The sequence below is a fragment of the Citrus clementina genome, unplaced genomic scaffold (assembly GCF_000493195.1).
Source record: "Citrus clementina cultivar Clemenules unplaced genomic scaffold, Citrus_clementina_v1.0 scaffold_3, whole genome shotgun sequence".
NCBI classification, from domain to species: Eukaryota; Viridiplantae; Streptophyta; class Magnoliopsida; order Sapindales; family Rutaceae; genus Citrus; species Citrus x clementina.
Window position 1 is genome coordinate 40,273,237 of NW_006262339.1, and position 18,940 is coordinate 40,292,176.

The window sequence follows — 18,940 nt, forward strand, 5'->3', positions numbered from 1 at the left end:
TTTAGCCAAATGAGAGTGTAATTCTTTACTCTTGTAGCTTGAAGCTCTTATTATGACATTCCATCCTTGTGATTTCTTAATTTATAGATTTCTTTAAGGTTTTGCTGATTGGTAGTCTGACAAGAAATGTCTTTGAAAAATCTTGGTCATAGGAGAGCATTGTCCCACAAACTAAAGATTTTTCAGTGCTGCATTTAATGGCCTTGAAGACTTTGCTCTATCAATAACCTTTTGGTTTACTTGGAAAAGTACACAGAAATAGACCTCCAATGATTAACTAACTTGGAACTTTGAAAAGTAAATAAGAGAAGTCTATTATTATTTGCATAAAAACTAATGAATTGAATAGTAAAATAAAATGGTAAGGAATCCAATGCAAAGGCATCGTAAATTTGTATAATATGTAAGATCCATAGTACTAATAAATGTATTAGTAATAGCAGAATCTACATGCCATCAAAGATTACATTCGGATTGTAGAAATGTTCTGTTAAAATGTTTGATCAATATTTTCCAAATTCTAACCGTAGATATTACAAATTGAGTAGAGCCATCCTTCAAAATGTAAGCAGAAAAATTCAAGTGCTTATAACTTCACAATCAAATCTTAATCAAAGTGCTTATAAATTCACAGACAAATCTTAACTTAGATATTGGATCTTAACATTGTAAATAATTCTACTTAACAAATGATTAAGGGATACACACACATATAGGTACTTCGAATTTGTCAGTTATTCTGGTTCACACAAGTCAGTTCAGGCGACTCTATAAATCAATTAAACAACTTTTGACCTATATACGAATAGTCTCATGTGGTCCAGTACTTTTGAAAATTCTTAGGGGCCGGGCTTGCTAGCCATGCAACGAGGTTTGATAAAAGCCGAGTCATGCCGCAAGGTTTGATTACTCGATGCAGTTGGAGCATCGTGGCCCTACAAATCATTAATTACCTTTTAATGTAATGTCTCTCTGGGTCCAAGACGAGCGCATGCACATGCATGACAAATATTGAGCGGCCACAGCCCCACAGTGGAGGCACAACAAGGAGCTAAGTATTTAGACAAAAATCGATTGCATGATGGTACAATGCCACAACAATAATATCTTCGATGCGCTCGTTAATATTGGATATTTACATCGCAACTAGCATGACATCTTATGAGTAATTCATCTTATGTACACTTGCAGAGTACTTAATATTTAAAATAAATGTGTTTCAGAAGCGCAAACTAATTAGTGGAAATACCCTCCAGACACCTACTCTTTGCACCATTTCAAAACCATCAAACCGATCATGAGCTGCCCTACAAAATCCAGAAATTACAACATTATAGATGTACAAAGTTTGGCATAAACCATTCTAACTCTTCTTTTCTTTTTTTTTTAATTGGAATTCTAACTCTTCTTTTAGTAAGAAATGATTGGTAAAGTTACACCCGCATAAACAACATCACCAGGATATACAACCGCGTGCATTCAACAGCATCTTGAACATAACATATCTTTAGGAATTAATACCAGGTTTTGGTCTAAAACACCCAAGGGCAAATCAAGGTTCTCCAGTTTGCAGTATCCTGTTGTCATTATCAAATAAGTTTCCATAAAGTTAAAGTAAAAACCAAAGGGAAGGCATGCATCCAAAACGAACAATTTATCCGAGCAAAGGAAAGCTTCCTCATATTCTCCTCTCCGTTGCACATGGTGCGGATATAAATAGCAAATTCCACGTTAGCTAGATTTTTCTTCCCCAGTTAATCAGAATAGCAGTTTGAGAGAGAGAGAGAGAGAGGATCAACACCACATCTATTCTTTGCAAATACCCACAATGACATTAGAGCAAGCTGAATCCTCCACCCCCTTGCTAGGGCGACAACCTGCTTGTACAGAGCAGCAATCAAAACCGTATAACTGTGCACATTCGGAAAACTGCTAAACCATGGCATTCTAAACCATCAAAGCAGAATATACTTTCCCTTTGCTGCAATAATGACTGATCATAATGTGATGAGTCACCACATTTGGCTTTAAACCCCAGTCAGTCATTTGCTTTTATGGCACCCACCCTTTATCAAACAAACTCATCTGTAAGAAAATGGCTGAAATTAAAAAAATGCATTTCCATATATTGTTAATTCCAAACTCTCTCAAAAATCCTCTATTTGAAGACTTATGAATTTGTAAATATATTTGATAATCGTCTTGCTTCTAACAACTATAATAAGTGTGTAATCTTTGAACACCAATAGACCATAGACAACCAAGTCTCTGTAGCGACACAAGAATATAAAATAGCAACCAATTTTATAAGATATATCTTTGAACACCAAGTCACCAACCAAGCATAGACAAAACATAAAGCCCGGTTATATTATGTTTTACAGAAATGTAGACTAAGCGAAATCATTGTTTTAACTTTGAATCACCAACAAAATTCCTGTTCCCTGTACAATCTTCATGTCAATGAAGAAGACTCAACAAGCAAGATCGAAGCTCTCATCTCTGTATCATTTCCAAAAAGATTTTTTGACAAGTTTACACTAAGATAAAGGATAAAGCTTCTTATGTGATCAACCTGTCACTATGAATCTGTTAGTGAAATGATAAAACATATCCAATTAGTAAGTTATTAATAGACTATTAGTATTTCCAGAAAAAGAGATGAACAAATTAAATACATTCAAAACCGGCATCCACCTCTCCAATTTTAGCAAAATTTACTGATGAAACATTCCTGCTTTTTTTAGCAAGCATGCAACATGAAAGTTATGGAGGATGTAAGTAACGAGTGAAGAGAAGCCAAGTAGGCTACTCGATTACGAATGCTTATGATACTTGATTATATAGACCATAATCATATATCATATTTGTTTATGAAACAAATCATAATCCCTCTTTGATAAACGTATGAAACAAATCATATTTGTTTTTGATGTCTTTAAAGTATAAAGTATAGAACTTCAACCACATTCGTTATTAATGCTGTTTTATAATATAGATCTTCAATCATAATCCCTGAGCTTATGAAGTCTGCATCCAGAGTCTGCAAAGCTCGCATGCTTCAGCTACTATTTCAGTCATTAATATGAGTACATCCTCTTCTTAATAAAAAGATTCAATATAAATCAAAACGTTAATGCCTAATAGAACAACATTTCATAAATAAACTTAAAAAGTTTCTATAAAACTTCTATGAGCACTGAACTCCGATTAGTTGTAAAAATGATACAAACAACTGAACTAGTAAAAAATGTAAGAGAATGCCTGTCAAAAGCAAAAAAAAAAAAAACAAGAGAACGGAATATACCAACAATGATATCTCTGGTTCCAACAGAATACAGTATTCTCCCCAAAAGAATCAATCATGACATGTGTAAGATATACAGAGGGTTATCAAATTCTTTAAGAAAAATGTTTCACAATCCATGGGTCCTCTACCTGCATATTAATTTACAGTTCACAATGGTAAAACAATATTAACAAAGGCATATCAAATTCTTTAGGAAAAATGTTTCACAATCCATGGGTCCTTCACCTCCATATTAATATACAGTTCACAATGGTAAAAAGGTAGAGTTCAGACTTATTGATGCAGAAATCTGGTCGGTAGACTTGCGACCAGGCACCCATGGCAACATTTAACTTTGTTTTTAGGGTACCAGCTTCGCACTGCAGCTTTTTCACTCTAGCAGACAACTTCAAGCACAAACTTGCTAAACCGGACCACTTGCGCTCACAATGCTTAGTTAGAGGGGCATCAAAGGTCTTTCCAATGAAAACCCTCTGACGTTTAAGTCAGTAATCGAGCATTTTCTGAAAGAAACTTGTACCATAATCCTCAGGAAGCCTAATTTTCGAGAGAAAAAAGAAAGAAAATAAAGTGGAGTGAATTATAGAGAGAGGGAATATATGGAAATCAAGTAAAGAGTTATCCAACCCCCATTACCTTCGTTCTCTGTGGCTTTTATACTCAATCGGAATTATCAGATTGCTCTCCTCCACGACCACTGTTGGGTCAGTTACACAATCGTGAGTAAGTGGGTAGTACAACTACTATTGAGTGGGATTCGTGCTCGAACCCTTTGAAGGAAGGCCACGGGTTGACCTTCTCAAGTCTTTAGTTTGACTCGACTTTGGGCTCTCAAGCCAACTCTACTCACGTGACCAGCCACACGTATCGACGGGGAGGATTTTCGTCGAGGAGCCATTTTAGGTTGACGAGAGCATGTTCTGCCCATGCTTACTTAGTCACGATGTTTCTCACCCCAAACACCAGACTAAAAAGTCCAACAAAAAAGAACAGAAGATAATCCTAATTTGATTGAACAACGGTAAGAGAAGCCAGCAAATATTAGCCAAGACACTTGCACATCAAATTCAATGATTCAATGATTCAATAATTCAAAGAAAAAATATAAAATTAGGTTTCCAACAATCTCAAAAAAGATACAACTGCGTAAATAAATCTGTAGTAAACAAAAAGAACAAATGGGTAAAAAATACACGTAGAATTAAAGCTTATCAAATTAAGAATTAAAAAACCAACAAAGTGTTGGCTCCACTGGCAATGGAGTCCCCTTAAGTGGCTTGACTGGGTTTGCTCCTCAGTTCGAGTCGCAGGGAAGTCGCCTTTGTTGGGAGAACCTGTGCCTCCCGGTTCGAGCGGGGACTTCTAGTCTGGGTTGTGGTACGGGCTTAAAGGTGCCTCCCACAGTTGGGGCCCTCCCCAAGATACTTCGTGGATAAGACCAAAAAAAAAAAATTAAGAACTAAAAGGTTTTTCGCTAGACAAGTTGATGACTTCTTACTCTTCAAACACTTTCTTGGGAATAAACAAACTTTGGTATAATAAACGAAATAACTTATAAAAAGAAGAATAAGCAAAAAATAAGTGTTAATACTTTAAAACAGTGGCATATAAAACGAAATAGATGAAAATAGAAGAAAAACTCAATGCTAAATTTTCAAAAGTTACTGATAAACAAAAATACGTAAAAGGGAAATTATAGAAAAAACACAAAAAAAAATTAACAATTTAATGCAAGGCATTCCAATAAAGTATTTGTTTTAGGTAGATTTTAAGTGTAAGAGAAATGGGCAAAATCTGACTAAAATAATGAATTTATTTTTAGGATGTAGGGTATCTTACTTAATCGAAGTGTATAGGTTATTTTAGGACTTTGTGGAGATTTGTGGAGATGAAGAAGAATAAGAAAGGATGGTTATGGTAAGAGGTACAAATCTAGAGTGAGAGAACTTGAAAGAACACTTAGACCTACAAAACAACGAAAAAGAGGTCAAATGTGGAGATGGGGGTGGTCGGCAACCACACTCCGACGCTCAAGTCAAAATTGTTATCTAAGGTTTGAGAGCTTGTAAGCACTTTGTAATAATGGTTGGAGGTTGATGAAGACCTCAGCTTTAATGGAGTGTATGTGTGTTTTTTTGTTATATATGAGAAAAGTAGAACCTTAGTGTCTTTATATATAGAGTACCCTAGCTGCTTTACCAAGTGAAGCATTTCTAATGTTGATTTTATTGTCTTTTCAAGGTTTTTTGTCCTTTCACCTTTATCATGATTTTTGTGTCGTCAGGAACTTGCTTGGGGAAGAAGAAGAATGCTATTTGGCGTGGTTTTTTCTTTTGTAAAGGTGGTGTACACTGCACAGTGGTCAGGACACCTTTGCAAAGGTTGTTTTGGTAATTTTTGGGCATGGCAATTGAGGACCACTATTCTTAGTGTGTTGTTTTTTACTTTTTATAGGTATGACAGCTAGTTGTCCTCTCTTTTTTAACAAGATATTCCTTATTTGTTTCTGCAAAATCAAATATTTTCTTTCAAAGTTTGAGATATTTCATACAGTTGATATTTTGAAGATTTTTCTTTAACCATGTCGCTTTTAATATAACATACCCCACATATGAACTCAATTATGAGGTATACATGGTGTAGGTTGGGTACTCTCTGGTGGCTATTTTTAATCATACAATTTTTTATTGAAATGTGCCGCTTATATTAATCTTCAATTTCTTCCCTAAACAGTCTCCAATTGACTTGCTACTACAGAGCTGCTAGAGCTAAAAAATACGGATATTACAACCCATTGGACAAGTATCCTAATTTATTTCTTTTCTCATATTAGCATCTCAATAACAATGCAACAAGAAAAAAGTTTTTAACTTCCAAAGTGAACAACTTCTTTTTCTTTTGCCATAATGCAAGCCCAGGAGCTCTCAAATAAAGTTTCCATTAGAACTCCTTTTTATGGAGACATTATAGTTCAAGGGGACAAACATTTATAACTCACTGGACAAGTATCCGAATATCTTTCCTTTTCCATACGAGTATCTAAATAGCAATGCAACAAAGAAACACTTTCAACATTTAGAATGACAAACTTCTATTTCTTTTCACATAATGCAAGCTCAAGGGCGTTCAGATCAAGTTTTCATTAAAACTCCGTTGTGGAGCCGTCAGAGCTCAAAAGACAAACTTTTGTAACCCATTTATCAACTCCATTAGAAGCCAACACTAAAAACCTCCATATCTGAAGTGAACTTAAGGACATTTGTATTAGGCTCAATTATCATCCAGTCCTTCGAAGAAGCATGTCCGATACTTCTAGAGATGAAATCATCATTATTTAAAAACTAACCTCTCCCTGTGAAGCCTATAACTCCTTTTGCAAACACATTATCAACGTAGTTAAACCATAAAAAATGGAATCATTTTTAGTTCCTCATCGTTTTGTAAGTTTGACAACAGAAATCAAAATGACCACCTTATCCATTGTCCACTTGCGTTCATCCAAATTGTATATATTATAATTATGTTGAGATCCAAGGGGTTCGACCTCTCTATCTCTACAGAGGACACCTCTAAAATTTCTCAAGTTTGAGACAACAAATAAAAAGGTTGTGATGCAGCAAGCACCATCCCCTAAACACTGCATGTATATGCATATCGTTGAAAGAAAGTAATAAGAAATGAGCTATAATATTCAAATAGAAAACTTTGACATAACACAAAGATGAACAAATTAAGACCATTTTTTATTTATTTTGTTAATCTGAAAATAAGACCATACTTGATCTTACCTTATTTCTATCAGTCTCTTTGACATTTTTCATAACAAATATGACAAATGGATTAATAAAAAGACACACTTGGGCATTTCTTACATATAAATGAGGTAGTTATTGTAATATTGACTGCTTGTAATTTTAGATGATGTCTTTAATACTTGTTGGTGTCGGATTAGCAGTATCAATATACAAGAAAACACTTGAGAAACGCCAATGATTGATATTGACATTCGACTATAAAATTAAATTAAACATACACATACAATATTTTAATTAATCTATCTTTGTCTAACATGTTTAAATTACAAAATATATAGATATTGCTTTTCATTTTTTAATATTTAGTTTAGGCTACACATTTAATTTTTTAAGGCTACAATCTAACAATATATATTAGAGGAGTGTTACGGTTAGTCGCCCAAATAGGCGACTAACTCACTCAATTATCTCAAATTTGACAAGTGTCCAGTTTTACTTTTTACTAGATCCACAAATAACAATTTCCTCTCATTCTTTTAATAAGTTATTGGATATTTTTCTACCCATTACTTTTAAACATATTTACACTCAAATGTCATTTACTTCTTTGTTCAAATACTAAATTGCCCTTCTCTTTTTGTTTGTTAGAAAAAAATTCTAAAAAATCACACAACCCAAACTATTACATGCCAGCACTCTCAACTATTCAACCGAAACAATTTTAATTTATAAACTTCATTATCCCTAATGGTTCTTGGAGTACAGTTTTATCACAAAAACAAGAATAATCAACAACATTTATAACTACTTATAATGATACAATTTTATTCCAAGAACATTGATCACAAAAATAGTTCTTCTTTGTGGATTGAACAATTCACTATTGGTGAAGAAAACATTGCCTTGAAAACTTCTTTATAATTTGAAAGTGTCAAGAGATCTCATTGTTTGAACATAAATATATTACAACCTATACACATAAATAAATGTTATAACAACATTAATAATAAATTATAACAATTAGTAAGTATTCAAAGAAGGTATTACCATCATTAAACACTATTGATTTAGAACCAACATCTAATAGATATTCACTAGAAAAATTCTTCAAAGATTCATTATCATCCTATTGGATATTTTAGATTTATTCGATGTAAGTTCCAATAAATACAAAAATATCAATATATGATAAATTACAATATAATACATATAAAAAGTAAAATAATATACTTAACATACCATTTCTTGCAAGCAATCTTGTGTATCACAAAGATCAATAACATTCTCATTCCTTAAGGTTAAATGTTCATGGGACTAAATATAGAAAAATTGAAGCTACTAAATACAAATAAATTTCTAATAACTACAAAAAAAAAATATAACATAAAAATTTTTATATAACAAACAATTATTTGAGAGGAATTTTTGGTCCCAACGTTCTTTAGAACCTTAAAAAAAGAAAAAAATGTTATCATTAATAAATAAAAATATAACAATTTAAATGTGTCATTAACAATGTGTGTGTGTGTGTGTGTTAACTAACCCTTCTCGATTTGGTTTGGTGTTGAGTATCATTTTCTTTTCTTTATCAATTTCTTTCTTCCTTCTTTTAGGAGCTCCTTTTGGACTTGATATTTGTGGATTAAGTAATGAGATATCATGCAGCAAATTGCCATTCCTTGTCAACATTGTAAGATCCAATTCAACTTAATGTTCTTTGAGAGAACGATTCACTCTTGTACATTTTTCCAATGCATCATATAATGCACAGTATGCAACATTGAAACTCTCACTGGACATTAAGCCTTCCTCACCCAATTTTATAGCTTGATGAAATAATTTGTCGAAAAGTTGCTTTTTGAATTGTATTCCCTTTGGAATATTACTTGTAACACTTGAAGAATCCGAACTCTTTGCATCCTTACTCCATCGCTTCAATACGTAATGAGGTTGAATATTAAAAACACCAAGAGATTGAAGAACACATAGTACATGCATGCAAAGAAATCTATTATGATCAAACAATCGACACAAACAATTAATTTCTTGACTCCTTGCTTCCCAATTCACCGCAAAAGCTATATTTTTCTCAAAATCTTCAACGTCAAAGGTTTTTATTGTGCCAACTTCTAGCTTTTATAATGAGAAACATATTGATGCTCCTAAAACTTTAACTTCAAATTTCTTGAAAACTTAATGTGTATAGATTGTGCACATTTGTTTCTCAACGGGTGAAAGAGACTTTAACAACAGTTTCTTATGCCATGTACTGAAACTTGCATAGCTTAATTTTCTTTGTCTATCTTGTAAAGTCAATTTGTGCTTTTCAACAAATTCTTTCAATGATGTCTTCTTGTTAACATATTTGTCAAAAAAAAAAAGAGTTGATGCTTTTGGACCGTTGGGTTGTAGATAATCCAGCAAAGAATGTATCCTTCATGTAAATAGGCACCCAAAACTTGCGATCTTCATATAATGATCTTGACCACTCATTCCCTTCAAGCTCAAACTCTCCAATCATATTCCACTATTTTTTTTCAAAGTCCTCCAACCATAAGTTGTAAACACAGTCATTGAATATTCTCATAAAAGATTCATCCTTCTTTATCACATGGCTAAGCTTTTTAGGAATCTTCTTTAATATGTGCCACATACAAAGCCGGTGTTGTGTATTCGGAAAGACAATTGAAATGGTTGCTTTCATAGCTTTGTCTTGATTAGTTAATATAGCAATTGGATGCTTTCCATCCATAGCCCTCAACCATGTTTGTATTAGCCAAACAAATGTTGACATAGTCTCATCCGCAAGCAATGCACATCCAAGTAATATAGACTGATGGTTATTCACACCAATAAAAGGAGCAAATGGCATTCTATATTTGTTTGTAATGTATTTAGTATCAAAGGAAACAACATCTCCAAAAATCTTATAATCCTCTCTACTAGTTGCATCCACCCAAAAGACATTTTTTAACCCATGTTCTTTATCTAAGTCCACTGCATAAAAGAAATTAGGATTCTCTTACTGTATTTGCGTAAAGTGGTTAAGCATTGCTCTAGTATCACTTAATTCCAATGCTAGTCGACGTTCTTTATCCAAATGCTTTCTAATATCTTTCTCTGTTTACCCAATATTTTCATATCCACCATTTTTTTCTAGCCATTGCAACAAAAATCTTATTTGTACCAACACCAAATGCATGTAACATATTAATGCTATGTTTATTGGAAAATGCAATACTTCTATGGCATGGAAAATAATGTGCATGGCTAGGATAAAGTTCATGGTTATGCTCTTTTATAAAATTTTGAACATACCACTTGCCACAAGAGTTTCTTTTGACATGCAACAAAGCCTTACAATCTACTTTCAAACATGGGCGTTGATTGATAGCATTAGATTCTTGTTTTATCCCATACCTTGTACATGCGAACTTTGCATAAATAAATTCTCTCGATAACATTGATCGATGGCTGGATTTCTTTAAGATACCAAACCTTATATACTTAGCATACTTTAGATAGAAAAAATAAGCATCATCTTGTGTATCAAACTCCAACCTAGTATAAGGCTCTAAATTCTTGCCATCATTATCATCCACCGTGTTTTCATTCACCACATTTCCATCAGTCACATTCTTGTACTCATCCAAATTTGTACTTAAATCAATCTGTAAATTCATGACTACCTAAAGACACAAAAAGAAGAATGCAAACAACAACATTGAATTAATAATTTAGCATTATAAATGTAAGCAACTGATTTTTATATAAATTTACTGATTATTTAAACATAATTATAAAGAATTAGTTGTTCAATAAATAAATACCAATTAGCTTAATAATTTTTACAATTTTTCTTCTATTATTATACATTAACAATAACAAATCATCATGACACCTAATCTGTATAGCAAAAATGATAGTATTTTTAATTTTAAATACATAACAAAAAAATCTAATGGTGATATAATAAAATGTTGTTTTATAAAGGAAAAGTTAAAGGAATTTACCAAAATCAATTTCACTAAACAACTTGTTTGTGGCAGTTAAGATTATATTTTTATATTAAAACTTTCACACGCAATTGCTCTGCACTCGCATGGTACTTTTGAAAGTGAGAACTCAGGAGTAGGTGAAAATGTAGTCTGCTGAAGAATCTTTACAAAAAGAAAAGAGCAATTTAGTATTTGAGCAAAGAAGTAAATGCCATTTGAGTGTAAATATATTTAAAGCAGTGGATAGAAAAATATTGGGAAAATATCCACCGTCCACCCGTTTTTTCCAACTTTTTCAAAAATACACAATTTCTTTTTTTTTTTTTGTTGGAATCCACCTAAAGTTACATTTTATTTCACTTTTCCACTTCCGTTTGGAATCCATTAAGAAAACTAACGGAAACTTAAACAAATGACCATTTTACCCCCCAAAATAAAAATTATAATTTCACCCTAAAAAATACAAAAAATAATCAGATTATTTCTCCCATCGGTCAATAAAGAAATTAATTCCACAACCATCAAATGTAGGGGTTTTTTTTTATAATTTTAATTAAAAAAATATTGTAGCCGTTAGCTACAAAAATAATCAGATTTAATCTGATTATTTTTGGCATTTTTAGGGTGAAATTGTAATTTTTATTTTGGAGGGGGTAAAATGGTCATTTGTTTAAGTTTCCGTTAGTTTTCTTAACGGATTCCAAACGGAAGTGGAAAAGTGAAACAAAATGTAACTTTAGGTGGATTCTAGTAAAAAAAAAAAAAGAATTGTGTATTTTTTAAAAAATTAAAAAAAACGAGTGGACAGTAGCTATTTTCCCCAAAATATTCAATAACTTATTGAAAGAATGAGAGGAAATCGTTATCTGTGATTCCCAATAAAAAGTAAAATTGAACACTTTGCAAATTCGAGAGAAATGAGTGAGTTAGTCTCCCATTTGAGCGATATAGTAATGCCTAGAGTTCTGCCGAGACTAATTCCGAGTGTTGCTCCCACTTACAGGCAGAGAGTTAAACTCAGCACTGTGTAGTTAAAGTGACAATGGCATAGTTGATACGATAAGTGATTTATTGAGGCTTTTAATAAATGATTAATGGACCACACCCCAGATATTATCAACAGTTACGTACTCTATTCCCTTCAATATTTTTACTGAAAAAAAAAAAGAATTTGATGGCTTGATCTTTTATCTCAACGAATTGGAAATTAAGCAAAAATTTCTTGCCCAATCCCAGAATGTATCAGTAGCTAACACAAGAACCTCCATATCTGAAGTGAACTTAAGGACATTTGTATCAGGCTCAGCTATCATCCAGTCCTTCAAAGAAGCAAATCCGATACTTCTAGAGTAAAAGAAAGTATCATTGAAAAGCCAATCTCTACCTGAGAAGCCGATAAATCCCCCGTGAAAACATAGTATCCATGGAATTAAACCATAAAAACTGATGTCAATTTCAGCTCCTCATCACTTTTTAATTTTGACAACACAAATTAAAAAAGACTAGTACCTTATCCACAATCCGCTTGCGTTCATCCAAATTGTATACATTATGCGGGGGTGCAAGCGTTTCAGCCACTCCATCTCTACACAGTACACCTTTACAATTTCCCAAGTTTGAGACAACAACATCCTCTCCATCAATAAAGGCTGTGACACAGAAGGCACCACATTCTGGACCCTTTTCCACACGCTTATCCAGCATATCCTTGAAACAAAATATTAAGAAACGAACAATAACGATATATATTTAGACAGAAAAACAGAACGTTGACAAATTAAAACTGGTCTGAAAATTTTCAGTTATTGAGCCAATTTTTTTTTTTTTTTTGCTTAATCTAAAAAGACTGAATGATATCATTAAAAGATATTCTCAAAAATTTTCTTATTTAACTAATTAATTTCCATCCTTATCTAAATAAAATTTAACAATTAGCATTATTACCCATATTTATAACTTGTGAAAATATAATAGTATACTATTATTATTTTTATCCTTTTATTTTTCTTCAAAGTAGTATTATTTATCTTCACAATTTTTTATGAATATTTTTCATATAAAAATATCATAAACTATACTAATTTAGAATACAAAGGGTTGCATTCAATTGAACATTATTTATATTATGATAATATATTATCTTATTTAAGTTCTTAGAAATGCTTCTTATTTGTTTAACATTTATAATTCGTAATGGTACAAATAAAAAAATTATTTTCAGAATTTTTAAGTTAAAATAACAAATAAATTCATATTTATTTTTAACAATTCAGAAAAAAAATGATTCAGATTCAGACATTTAGTTCTATTCAGAATTCAAACTAATTTATGCATATTCGTATTTCAGTTAAAAAAAAAAAACCTCTAGTTAGCAATATGTTTCTGCTCTTTATCAGCCTAAATTTAAACCAAAAAAAAAATCTCTGCACAGCTGCCTAGTCCCTACATTTATTATTGAAAATATATTTGGTCAAGAATTTACATTAAAATTTTATTTTCATTTATTTTAATTAATTGTCACTCGCCTTTGACCGAGTGATAGGTCATTGCAATGATTCGAGTTCTTATTACTTCCTTTGTAATGATAAAAATTAGGTTATAATATAATATTATCAGTGGTAAAAAAAATATTTAAAAAAAAGGAACACAAAATATTCGTATCTACTAACTGCAACTAATTCTTTTTAAAAATAAAAAATAAAATTCTACACAACCATAAGAACTCTAGCCATTTTATAGATGTATAGGGGAGAAAGTGCCACCAACCCAGTTATAGAATTATAGAGTCATATTTTTAGAATTCATCAAAATGACGCAACGATCTATTAATCTATGCTACGATTATATTAAAATTGGCACAACAAAGTAATGCATGCCTATCCAAAATATGGCTGTATATTCCCGTGTCTGTTTATGATCAATACCCTTATACTTTTCTTATTTAATGAATGATACACATTTCTGATTTCTTCCTCATACCTAAACCAAAAAAAAAAAAGATGTAGAATGGCAGAAACAAATATGAAAAAAGCACATTAATTGTTTTTCATAATTACACAATTAAAGAATTAATCTGACTGCTAGCTCCTTAATTCTGAAACTTCAACGTTGAAAATTAATATATCATACTACTAGCCAGCTGGCTAGCATGAATTGATCAGGGGCATTGCGGATTTCTTCCAGGGCCTCCATAGTAAAAATGTGTCCCCCATTCATTGTTATAGGAGTTTTTGATGTTGTAACAATTTGTGTTCTCAGCTAGAATTGAAATGTCTCGTACTGAGCTGAGGCTGTTATCGGAATCAACAATTTCCAGGTTCCTGAAATAGCTTGCTTTTCCAAACCCATCTTCAGCAAAATGGCCTGAACCCATTTGGGTCGATGTGTGCTCACCGTTGGCCCTTGAGTTCACCACTTCGCCTCCCCACTCCACCATCGTCGCATGGTCTGCTAAGTGTGTGAATAGCTCCGCTGGCCAGTACCCGACTAGCAAGTTTTCACCAAATCCCATCCACCAATTCCCCAGTTTTGGATCCTAATAATCACACCAAGACACATTGAATTACACGTGATTTGCGAATGTCCGCATTTTTTTAAATGCGAACCAACAATTCTGTGTATAGAGAATCCATAAAAGATCAAACACAAATTATTTGATTTCAGTGGAGCAACAATATTTCTATGTAGATACGAGTTTCGTTTGCAAGACGTTGAAAAATCTTTATGATGTCAATTAATTAGTGTATTTTATTATATATAGATGTGTGATTAGTTTTGACGTACCTTCCAAATGAGGATTGTGATGTCAAATTGGTTTCCGGCATACGTTGATATAGGAGAAATAGCTGCTCCAATGGCAATTCTACTATTTGTTTGTATGAATCCGGCACAAAGAAGATTGTAGCATCCTGTAGCTTGATATGAATCGCTCTGCCAAAATATAACATTTTCTACATTGGTTAGGCAACAAGTAGCCTTACTGCTGTACTATTTTGTATATTTACTTCCTAAAAGAAACTGCTTTGCCTGCTGCAACTAAAATTTTTACCCAATTTCAAAATGTTATCTAAAAATATGCAATTATATATCGATAACACAACTAGTTAACCCGAATATTGGTGTTCAAGCAGCTAAAAAATCAGTTTGGATTTGATCAATGTTTAAATGCCACCTACCTAATTGATTAAGCAATATGTGGAAAGACATGTACAACATTCGCAATAATGATGTGATAATGATTCTAAATTACTTGGCGTATCGTCGTATCATTCTCAGTTCAAATTTTCATTAGAACCATCACATAATTGAAATTATTAGGCGTTGATAATCTCTGAAAAAAGCCAAAATTTACTCCAAAATAATTATCAACGTTTAGTGCATAGTAATAATTAATATGGGTTTGTTGGTTCTACTAATTAGTTACTTGTCAATGAACCTTGCATCTTAATTTATGGAACATAATTATAGTATGATGAGTAAACGTTTTCATAAGAAAATCTGTCTGCAGAAGGTTAAGACTGCAGCAATTATGACAATGACAATAATGGCGATTTTTTTGTTCAGTAATTACTCATTTTCATATGCCCTTTTTTTTTTTTTTTATAACTTTAGCTTAGAATTCGTAAAATTAATATAATAAAAATCAATTAATGAAGTGGCAATACGTCATCAGTCTTAAATACAAATTTTATATCTCAAGTTTATATAACACTATATATAGGGATGACAAAAATTCCCACAGGAACATGTACTTTCGGGGATTTTTTCCATTCGGGGAGGGTATGAGGATAATTTCATACCCAATATCTTATTCGGGAAAGGGACGGGAAATTTTTTTTACCCAATTTCTTATTCGGGGAGGGGACGGGGATGAGGTGGAATCCCCATCCCCTACCCATTTCCCCATTTTAATATTTAATTTAATTTTTTATTTTTTAAAATTACTAGTAAATAAATTATAAAAATTGAATTATAAAATTATAAGTATTGGTAAAAATAAAAAATATCAAAATATTTATATTATTAAACTTTTAGGCCTAATTAACTAATTAAAGTCCTAAATTTTTATTTAGGACATTAAAAAGACCGGACATATTCTATTAGCCTAAAAATTTTGTTTTAATTTTAATATTCATTAAATATTTTAAACTTAAATCTATTTTTTATTTATCTTAAATCTATTTTTATTTTTTTAGATGTTATAATTGCTCACAACAAATCACAATTTTAATATCTAATCTAATTTAATATTTGCTCTTGTTTTACTTCGACTTAACTATTGTGCTGTAAAAGGAATAATCCACATTTATAAAGTGTCCACGCCACCATTGAAAAGTTAATTTTGAATCTATATTTGATTTTATTTGTAACAATTTTGTATTATGCTATTAATTTGTTCATGATAGTTTGTATCCCTTACATGCTGCGTTACTTACTAATTTAATGTATGTGACTTTTGTAATTGATATTAATGTAAGATATATTTCGAACTTTACTTTTATTTGAATTTTTTATTTTAATATGATTAACTCAAAATCGAAAGCAAAAAAAAATGTATTAGTTATTCGGGGATCGGAGACCCTCGGAGATCCCTTATTATTATTCGGGGAGGGGATAAAGATTCTCTTAAATAATTTTGACGGAGATGGGGAGGGGACGGAAACATATGCAAAATATCGGGGATAGGTACATGGAGATTGGTCCCCTCCCCTCCCTTCCCCATTGCCATCCCTAACTATATATAATTAACTAGATCATAGCTTGGCTATTGACATATCTTATAAAATTATTCCAAGATATTTAACATCACAAATCGACCTTATCAGGCCACAGCAAGTCTTTAGATTCTATTATCATAAACTTTATAGAAACCTAGAGAGATGATCAACCCTATATTAATGTTTGACTTTGACCTTGGGCACATCTCATGCCACCGTAGTTGGGATGACCACATGATCGCATGCACATGCTCATTTTAAAAACAATAATCAATTCCCCTTAATTAATGAAATTAATTGATAACTGATTAATTCAAAATGAAGCGAAATAAGATGATAGGTCTTACCGTCCAATAAGTAAACAGCCTTGGCCTGCTATCACCGTAAAGTTCTGGACTGACCTGACTAGTAGAATTATCACAATATTAAAAAATTTAAATACAATCTTTTTATAACAATTAAATTTAAAGCTATGACCGTGGTATCACGGCGTATACACTATTAAATAATCAAATTTTATTAACACTTTTAAATTTGACTGTGTTCGGAGTATAAAATAAGAAACTGTTAAGTCTAATGTACCGATCCTAAATTTAATAAGAATTCATTAATTAATGTCATCGAGAAGCTGAGACAAAATCTTGTAACTTGCATAAAAGGTATTAGTTTACTGGCTCCAATTTTTTTAAAATCAATAAAGTGGATAAACAATAATATTGTAAAAATCAAAGGGGGGGAAAAGTATTGGATTGTGTGCATGGGAGGACAGGAAATGGAAGAAGTACCTGCCATCCAGCTTCTATGCTGTTGAGATCTGAGCCGTCGAATGATCCCGAAAGAACCCAAATCTGTGATAGACTGAACTCGTTGACGACTTGGATCGAAGGGTCCCATACGTTTATTGTAGCCCTTGCTCCATAAACTTCTTGCGAAGATCCAGTGTAGGCGATCGCATGCTATTATTGATCACGCACTTCAAATTAGACTTTTATTGAGAAAAATGAGTTCCCATTGATGATCAAAGCTGAATAAATCACGCACAATTCCCAATAACATTTTATTTCGTTTGTGGACTTTATGATGATCTGCAAATTAAATGGTCTGATTTTGGCTTTTTAACATTTGCGTCGACACCGTAATTGAATACGATCCTCTAACAATTAATCTGTGGGGTCCTTTGAATTGAGCGCAAGAACAATCAGTGGCTTGAATTGACTTTTTTATGTTATAGGAAAATCAAATCTATTACACACAATTTTTCTAGCTGAAGTCATTTTCCAAAAAAAGGGTTACATAACTTTCACATCTTTTTGTTTTTTTAACAATACAAAAGAAGATTGATACCTAAAAAAATTATTACTATATCACTTTCAAAAATTTCAATAATTGGATTTTTCTCACTACATTTCCATCATAAAGATTCTACAATTTCACATGTTTATCCCTTGTTAGCAAAATGAAAATTAAGAATAAGACATGGTGACAATGATGTATCAATTTAGTATGATATCATATGATGTGATGATGTATGGACATGCACAAAAATATTGAAAAGAAGAAGTGAAATTAAGGAATTATTACTATATCACTTTCAAAAATTTCAATAATTGGATTTTTCTCACTACATTTCCATCATAAAGATTCTACAATTTCACATGTTTATCCCTTGTTAGCAAAATGAAAATTAAGAATAAGACATGGTGACAATGATGTATCAATTTAGTATGATATCATATGATGTGATGATGTATGCACATGCACAAAAATATTGAAAAGAAGAAGTGAAATTAAGGAAGGGAAAAAGATAGCCTACTTCATGACCATTGCCACTGACTACATCTGGTGCATCGGCACGTCGGTGAAGAGGAATCCTACGGTGCTGTTTCTTGCCGAAGTCAAACAAAGACTTGGCTCTCAGCACATCATGCTCTGTGCTGCGACGTATGGGAACAGTTCCCTTTGGACACCTTGTCCCATTTCGATGCCACATTTGCCATGCACCTTCTATTATTACTCGTTCATTATTCCTCTCTGATGATGCCTCATCCTCTTTCAACGCCTTCTTCATTTTTGGCATTTGTGATGGCACTCTCTGTTACATTACAAATAAAATTGGAAAAATAATAATAATAAAACGCTAATTAACATTAAAATTTCATA

At 32.1% G+C, this 18,940-nt stretch overlaps 2 protein-coding genes across 2 annotated transcripts in view; both read right to left on the reverse strand.

The window, feature by feature from the left end:
• Nucleotides 1-1,295: 1,295 nt before the first annotated feature.
• Nucleotides 1,296-12,767, reverse strand: LOC112099976 (probable protein phosphatase 2C 32). The gene is made up of 6 exons (XM_024187527.1): nucleotides 12,573-12,767; nucleotides 12,290-12,382; nucleotides 10,559-10,754; nucleotides 1,824-1,877; nucleotides 1,522-1,577; nucleotides 1,296-1,307 (listed from the first exon to the last, which is right to left on the reverse strand). Exons 1-6 carry the CDS (start codon nucleotides 12,765-12,767, stop codon nucleotides 1,296-1,298), a joined length of 606 nt encoding a protein of 201 aa, XP_024043295.1.
• Nucleotides 12,768-13,940: 1,173 nt separating this feature from the next.
• Nucleotides 13,941-18,940, reverse strand: part of LOC18046584 — a 5,976-nt gene continuing 976 nt past the window's right edge. Inside the window, exons 2-6 of the mRNA XM_006443216.2 lie at nucleotides 18,594-18,872; nucleotides 17,566-17,736; nucleotides 17,128-17,181; nucleotides 14,847-14,993; nucleotides 13,941-14,598 (exon numbers count right to left, since the gene is read on the reverse strand). Of these exons, the coding sequence (XP_006443279.2) occupies nucleotides 14,221-14,598; nucleotides 14,847-14,993; nucleotides 17,128-17,181; nucleotides 17,566-17,736; nucleotides 18,594-18,872 (1,029 nt within the window). The 3' untranslated portion in view covers nucleotides 13,941-14,220. The remainder of the gene's footprint in view (nucleotides 14,599-14,846; nucleotides 14,994-17,127; nucleotides 17,182-17,565; nucleotides 17,737-18,593; nucleotides 18,873-18,940) is intronic.